Genomic DNA, 7,379 nt, shown 5'->3' on the forward strand with positions numbered 1-7,379 from the left:
TGTCCTGCCTCCAGCATCTGGTCCTTCTCTCCAAGGCTCAGTAAACCTTTGGAGAGCCTGTTTACATTTGGGATCCCTGGTAGGTTCAGCTAGAGGCAATATATCAGCAATTTAGTTATTGTGGATTAGGTCTCAAATATCCTGGGGATATAACGTTGGTCTTTCTCACCTTGTGTGTAGGAGGACTAATGGCAAATTATCTGGATGGTTTACATTTTCTGGTTTGTATTGGAGCTCCCAAGGACCAATTTATCCTGATTGAATTGCAAACAAGGCTTAGTGCCATCTCAGATCCAGGGGCCAGGTCTCTCCATAAACGAACTCAGAACAATTCAGGTTACCCCAAATCCTTCCTGTAGATTGGATAATGGCATAAATCCTGCGAATGTTTAGACTGGAAATTGCTTGTAGCAACCTGAGCTTGACTGATGGCTGCAGTAACAGAAGGAACCATAACTCGTGTCCTGCAGGGAGGGTGGGGAGAGCTGGCAGCCCAGCCAGACAGCTCCCCACAGACCCCCAGTGCTTGTGGGGGGATTTGGAGACCTGTGGATCGTGTGTGACTGGCCAAGACAGCACCTAGAGTGCCTTTCTGTGCTGAGGCAGCAGCTGTGGCCAAGCCCAGGCTCCTTTTGGGCTGGAAAGCAAGGAAACCAGGAGGGAGAAGTGTGTGACCGTGTTCACAGGGGTCTTAGGATGAGGGAAGAGACGAGGATCTGACTCCATGTTTCAGAAGGCTTGATTTATTATTTTATGATATATATTCTATTAAAACTATACTAAAAGATTAGAAGAAAGGATTTCATCAGAAGGCTAGCTAAGAATAGAAAAGGAAAGAATGATAACAAAGGTTTGTGAGAGTCTGAGCCAGCTCACTTTGATTGGCCATTAATTAGAAACATCCAACATGGGCCAATCACAGATGCACCTGTTGCATTCCACAGCAGCAGATAACCATTGTTTACATTTTGTTCCTGAGGCCTCTCAACTTCTCAGGAGGAAAAATCCTGAGGAAAGGATTTTCCATAAAAGATGTGTGTGACAGCAGTGCGTGCTCGCTTGGCTCGTGCTGCAGTCTCAAGGTTTCCGTGGCGCTCCCTGCCCTGGCTGCCCTCAGCAATGGGGTCCACGAGTTCCACGCTGGCTCTTGGCACTCCAGGGCTGTGTTGGCTCCCTCAGGACCCCCATCCCTGCTGCTGTCCCCATGCTGGGGCTGTGCCCACGCTGGGAGTGTTGTGTAAACACGGCAGAATTAAACACCGGGAGCGGCACTGTGGTCCCTCCGCAGCTCCTTGGGGACACTCTGGGCTGTGCTGCACTGATGCCATCCCCACAAGTGGCCGTGCTGGGCATGGGGACTGTCCCACAGCACCTCTCCGAGGGACCCTGCTGCCCCCAGGTCCTGCACAAGTGTGGAGGAGCTGCGGGCATCCCCCTCTGCTCAGCTCCCTGAATGCTGCACCAGCCCAGCTGGAGCACTTGACAGTGTTTATAAAGCAGCTTGCAGCAAACAGGCTTGGAAGTGCAGAACAAGTCGGTGTTTACAAAAGTGACTAATTATTTATTTGAAAATCCTGTGGAGGAGCCGTGGGCTGTAATGACAAGCACATGGTGAGTGCTGGGCTCCTGCCCTGGCAGGGACAGAGGGGACACAGGGAAAGTTTCAGAGCCACCATGGTGAGAGGACAAGGAAAAGTTCAAAGTTCAGAGCCACCAGGACAGGGGACAGGGAAAAGGTCAGAGCCACCAGGATGGGGGCACAGGGAAAGGTTCAGAGCCACCAGGGCAGGGGGACACAAGTGAGCCAGGCACAGGGAGTGTTTGTGCCATGGGCTGCCACAAGGCTCAGCAATACCCGGGTCACACAGTGAAAACTTCAGAGCCACCAGGGTGGGGGGACAGGGAAACGTTCAGAGCCACCAGGATGAGGGGACACAGTGGCACAGGTGAGCCAGGGCTGCCAGCAGTGTTTGTGCCATGGGCTGCCACAAAGCTCAGCAATTCCCAGGTCACAGCAGCCCACCCTGCTGCTGGGGCAGCCCCCTCCCTCCAGGTGCTGTGCTCCAGAGGGGTTATGGCCACACCTGGAGGCCACAACCCCCCTTATGGCCCCTGGAGGCCATACCCCCCTTAGATGGGCTGGGGCAGGGGCTGCTGTGCCAGTGGCCCTCCAGCAGGTCCCCCAGGCAGGGTGGGCCAGGGAGGGGACAGCCCCGTGGGGACCATCCCAGGCAGAGGCCGGGCTCGCTTCCAGCTCTGTCGCCAGCAGTTGTTTGGGGCATCGGTGATTGCGCAGTTATTAGAAAGGGATTAAAACAATTTTCTGTTTCATTTGACTTCACAGAGCAGATGTTGTCGCCTCCATTCCAGCACAATGCCCGCCGTTGGCAGGGCTTGGCTCTGCCAGCTGCAGAGAGGAGTGGGGCTGGCTTGGCAGTGCCAGGCTCTTGGTGGAGCATGGAGCTTGTCCTTCCTTACACTGGGCACAGGGAAAAACACTTGAAAAGTACAGGGAAAATGTCAGGAGCCAGCTGAGCAAGGGTTTGGGCACTCTCAGGAAAGGATGTGGAGTCCTGGCTGGCAGCTGGGCTTCCCTTCTCTCTCCCAAAGTTCATGCCGAGCTGTTGGTTTGGTGCCAGCCTGTGCTGCTGGTGCTGCCATCTCATCACTCTGTCCTGCCAGGCACACTGGGCCACTCTGTGCCATGGCTTGGGGAGGGCGGCGTGGGCTCTCTGCCCCATGTTGGGTTCTCTGCCCCACATTGGATTCTCTGCCCCATGCTGGGCTCTCTGCCCCACACCAGGCTCTCTGCCCCGTGCCAGACTCACTGCTCCATGCCAGGCTCTCTGTGCCAGGCTCTCTGCCCCACATTGGGCTCTCTGCCCCACACCAGGCTCTCTGTTTGCCCCACACCAGGCTGTCCCTGCCCCACACCAGGCTGTCCCTGCCCCACACCAGGCTCTCTGAGCCCGGGGCAGAGCAGCTCCCGCTCTCAGCCCTGCGCAGGCAGCGCTGACCCTGCCCTGTGCCTCGGGGAATGAACGGGAGATGGGAGGTTTGGAAATTCCCTGCGAGCAGAAAGGCAGCAGCTCTGGGCAGAGGATCCCACCCCGTCCCCAGACACACCAGGCTGGCTCTCTGCTGGGCTCCACTACCAGCCCCAGAGGTGCCCCCTTGATGGGAAACATCTTGTGTGCCTGGCACCCACAGCAGCCATCTGCCTCTCGGGGAGGGCAGCCCAGGGCTCTGGCTCTGTTTTAAACAAGTTCCAGCCATAACTACTGTTTGCAGCACTGGCAGATGGCAAAGATGCACTGAGCATTCAAACTGGTTATTAGTCTCAGGCTATGACAGGGAAGGGATAGGTTGGGTATTAGGAAGAAATTTTTCACTGAAAGAATAATAAAGTACTGGAATGCTCTTCCCAGGGAGGTGGTGGAATCACCATCTCTGGATGTGTTTAAAAAAAGACTGGACATGGCACTGGGTGCTATGGTCTGGTTGAGGTGTGAAGGCATAGGTTGGACTCGATGCTCTTAGAGGTCTCTTCCAACCTCATTATTCTCATTATGTGATTCTGTGATCTCTGTCTCGCAGGCAGGGAACAGAGAAATGGAGTGACTTGTGTGCACTTAACCACAGGCCATCTCTTAAGGATTCTGGGATTCTGGGATTCTGGGATTCTGGGATTTTATGATTCAGTGATTCTGTAATTCAGTGATTCTGGGATTCTCTAACAGGGACTCATGGATGAGGCTGGAGCACACTTCTCCCCACACCACCATCTGCCAGCACCCCCAGTGCACCCCACAACCCCCGTGCTCACCCCCAGCCACTGTGGGAATGATGCTGTCTGTCAAATTAACCCATTCTCCTCTTCTTTTACAGTTCCTGCCAGCACCCCTGGACACTGTGAGCCCCTAACACCCACAGCTGAGCCCTGGACAGCCCTGGGGCCGAGCTCCTGCCCTGCTGACAGGCATGAAGGCAGAGCCATGTTCCCTGCTACCTGAGCTGGCTGGTGCTGCTGCAGCTTGTGGATATGGTGCCAGCCCTGGCTCTGTGCACAGACTCTCAGCTCTGAGGATTTAGGGGCAGCAGAGCCCCCAGCTGTGGAGCACGCTCCCCCAGCCACCCCAGGACGGAGGGGCTGCAGCTCTGGAGAGTTACTATGCAGCTTGGACTGCTTGTGGTGGTGGTTTTTCTGAGCTCCATGGATCCAACAGGCAGCAGCAAGGTGGTGAAGGGCAAGAGGCAAAGACGAAGTATGTATGAAAAGTTTTCCTTCTCTGCTTCCTCTCATGAAGGCCGTGCTGGTGTGAGTGTGTTTACAGCACAGGGGGCTGGGCAGGGCCTCTGGTGCCCCAAGAGCCTGCAGAGATCCCCAAATCCCACCCCCTATGTGCCCTGACCTGTCCCCTGATGTAAGAGCCTGAATGAGAGATGTGGGACTCCAGGCTGCTCTCCAAAATGCAGTTCATTGTATTCAAAATGCAGTTTATTCCATCCAAGATGTTGCAGCAGTCCAGAATCATGGGTGACAGAGCTGTGCCTCCAGCTGTCAGCTCCAGCTGCAGTCAAGCCTGGAGACCCTGAGTTTAGGTTACAAATGTATTCTATACTTTTATTTTGGTTACATTGCATTCTATACTTTGCTGAGCATCTTAATACAGCAGAACCAATCTATACCTTAACTTTTATCTATAGCCTATCATAACTCCTATAATTACCATATTCATGTTGCTGTTCTCCAATCACTAAAAGTTAGTACATTACAGTTTAAGCTAGAAGTTGGTTTCAGTTTTCTTGGAGTGGAAAATTCTGAGATCTTTTTTCTACTTGCAACTCTGCTGACTTGTTTGCCTGTGCTCTCTTTCTGCTTGGTAAAAACATCTTCTTGTTTGGGGTGTGTTTATCCTTTAAGCCATAAACCCCCCTTCTAACTAACACCCCCTTTTCCTCCTTGGTTATCCAGTAAGACTGGCTCAGCAATTCTTTTCTTCTATATCAAAACTTGCTTCCATCTCTATTCCTTGTTCAGATTCTACATTTAAAAATCTTTCTGCTAAGCACACGTATCTGTGAGACTTTCTGGTCAAACTTTCATCCTTCCCAACAGCCTGAGGTCATGGGGGGGTCAGTTCTGCCTCCAGCCCCAGGAGGGGCTCGTGCAGGGCAGAATTTGCACCAGAGCAGCCAATTGCCCTCCTTTATGTAAGCTCATGTTAGAACTGTTTTACATTAAAAGTGCTTTAAATTAAATTATAGAAAATTGATTTTATATTAAAACTGGGACTGCCGAGCCCTGGGAGAACAAGGAAAACCTGACGTCATGGCTGATGCTATAAAGGGCAATTCCCAGTGGGAGCCCAGTTTATACCTTTGCCAGGGAGGCAGAGCTTGGCACCAGAGCCCAGCGCTGCAGGAGGGATTTGGGATGGATCTCTGGGGGTCTCTGTGTAGGGGGGCCAAGGCCCACAGTGCCAAGGGGGTCCCAATCCAGACCAGGGGACCCTCCTGGCAGCTGGGGGCTGAGGACCCCCCTGCCTTTGGTGTCTTTTCCCAAGGCTGAAGCAGCCACAGGCCTGGAAATGGGGCTGGGGCAGGCAGCAGGGGCTGCCAGGTCATGGCAGGGTGAGAGAGCAGCTCTTGGGCCATGGCAGGGGGACAGAGCAGCTCTTGGGTCATGGTTTTGGGACATAGCAGCTCTTGGGCCATGGCAGGGGGACAGAGCAGCTCTTGGGTCATGGTTTTGGGACATAGCAGCTCTTGGGCCATGGCAGGGGGACAGAGCAGCTCTTGGGTCATGGTTTTGGGACATAGCAGCTCTTGGGCCATGGCAGGGGGACAGAGCAGCTCTTGGGTCTTGGCAGGGGGATAGAACAGCTCTTGGGTCATGGTGAGGGGACAGAGCAGCTCTCTCACCTCTAGTCCTGACTCTCGAGCACTGTGCTGCTCTGTGCTTGCTTTTGAAGTGTAGTAAACATGGTCTTTAAAAGAATACATCTTTTAAATACACAGCTTTTCTATAAACAAGGACATGGCTTGCATAATAAACTAATAAAAATAACCTGCATTCTAGTCTGCAAAGAATGCGATTGGTTTCAAAACAAGCAGCATTTTATACGATAATTGAAAGCAGAAAACTCTCAAGACATGGGATTGAGTATTTTTCTTGGACTGAATGTAGGGGCTGAGAACACATCTCTATTTTGGGGGCAGTGACACCTCCTGACTGCCAGAGAGAATTTAACATAGGCAGGGTCAGGGTGAGATCCAGCCTGGAAAAGAATTAATGGAACAGTTTTGCTCCAGGGCCATGAACTCTGCTCCTGGGCATGGAGGCACTGCAGGGGAGGCAGCAGAAGGTGCTGAACCCCTTGGGCCATGCCCATGTTAGTGTGTGCCCCACATGGGCACCAGGGATGGGAGACAGAGGGCTGGGTGGGCCGCGCTGGGTCCTGGGCACAGCTCTGGCTGTTTCAGGGCTGGGGTGGGCAGTGCCAGGCCCTGGGCACAGCTCTGGCTGTTTCAAGGTTGGGATGGACAGTGCCAGGCCCTGGGCACAGCTCTGGCTGTTTCAAGGTTGGGATGGACAGTGCCAGGGCCCTGGGCACAGCTCTGGCTGTTTCAGAGCTGGGATGGGTCCCTGGGCACAGCTCTGGCTGTTTCAGGGCTGGGGTGGGTCCCTGGGCACAACTCTGGCTGTTTCAGAGCTGGGTGGACAGTGCCAGGCCCTGGGCACAGCTCTGGCTGTTTCAGGGTCCCGCTCCTCAGCACAGCCATGTTGTGACTCTCGTGCCTGTCCTTGGCACAGCTCTGGCTCTGTGGCCATCAGAGCAGTGCTGTGAGCGTGCCAGGGCTGCAGGAGCCTTGCTGTGCCCCAGCTCTTCCCCTCCCTGCCACTGATGCCAGCGGTTCATGGGCACAGCTGGTGCTGCAGAGCCCAGCACTAACCAGGGCCTCTCTGCTGCTCTTGCAGTCAGCACGGAGCTGAGCCAGGGCTGTGCCAGGGGCTGTGACCTGTGCTCTGAGTTCAACGGGTGCCTGAGGTGCTCCCCCAAACTCTTCATCCTCCTGGAGCGGAACGACATCCGGCAGATCGGGATTTGCCTGCCCTCCTGTCCCCTGGGCTACTTCGGCCTTCGCAACACGGACATGAACAAGTGCATCAGTGAGTGTGGGGCTGGGGAACGTGTGGGCAGGGCCCTGCAGGGCTGCAGCTGCTGGGGTATTGGAATATTTATCAATATATCCAGACAGGACATGCCTGAGCTTGTCTGGCCCTGCTGCTGAACTAAATAGCAGCACTGTGGTGTTTCACCCCACAGACACTTTGGGCTGGCTGGGTGTGTGGTGTTTCACCCCACAGACACTTT

At 54.2% G+C, this 7,379-nt stretch overlaps 1 protein-coding gene across 1 annotated transcript in view; it reads left to right on the forward strand.

Annotated features, from left to right (window-relative positions):
- The window catches only part of RSPO1 (R-spondin 1), an 18,356-nt gene that overhangs the window by 5,105 nt on the left and 5,872 nt on the right, over positions 1–7,379 (forward strand). The window contains exons 2-3 of the mRNA XM_005429992.2: positions 3,889–4,265; positions 6,983–7,174. Coding sequence (XP_005430049.1) covers positions 4,172–4,265; positions 6,983–7,174 — 286 coding nt within the window. The 5' untranslated portion in view covers positions 3,889–4,171. The remainder of the gene's footprint in view (positions 1–3,888; positions 4,266–6,982; positions 7,175–7,379) is intronic.

This window comes from Geospiza fortis, unplaced genomic scaffold (genome assembly GCF_000277835.1).
Source record: "Geospiza fortis unplaced genomic scaffold, GeoFor_1.0 scaffold38, whole genome shotgun sequence".
NCBI lineage: Eukaryota > Metazoa > Chordata > Aves > Passeriformes > Thraupidae > Geospiza > Geospiza fortis.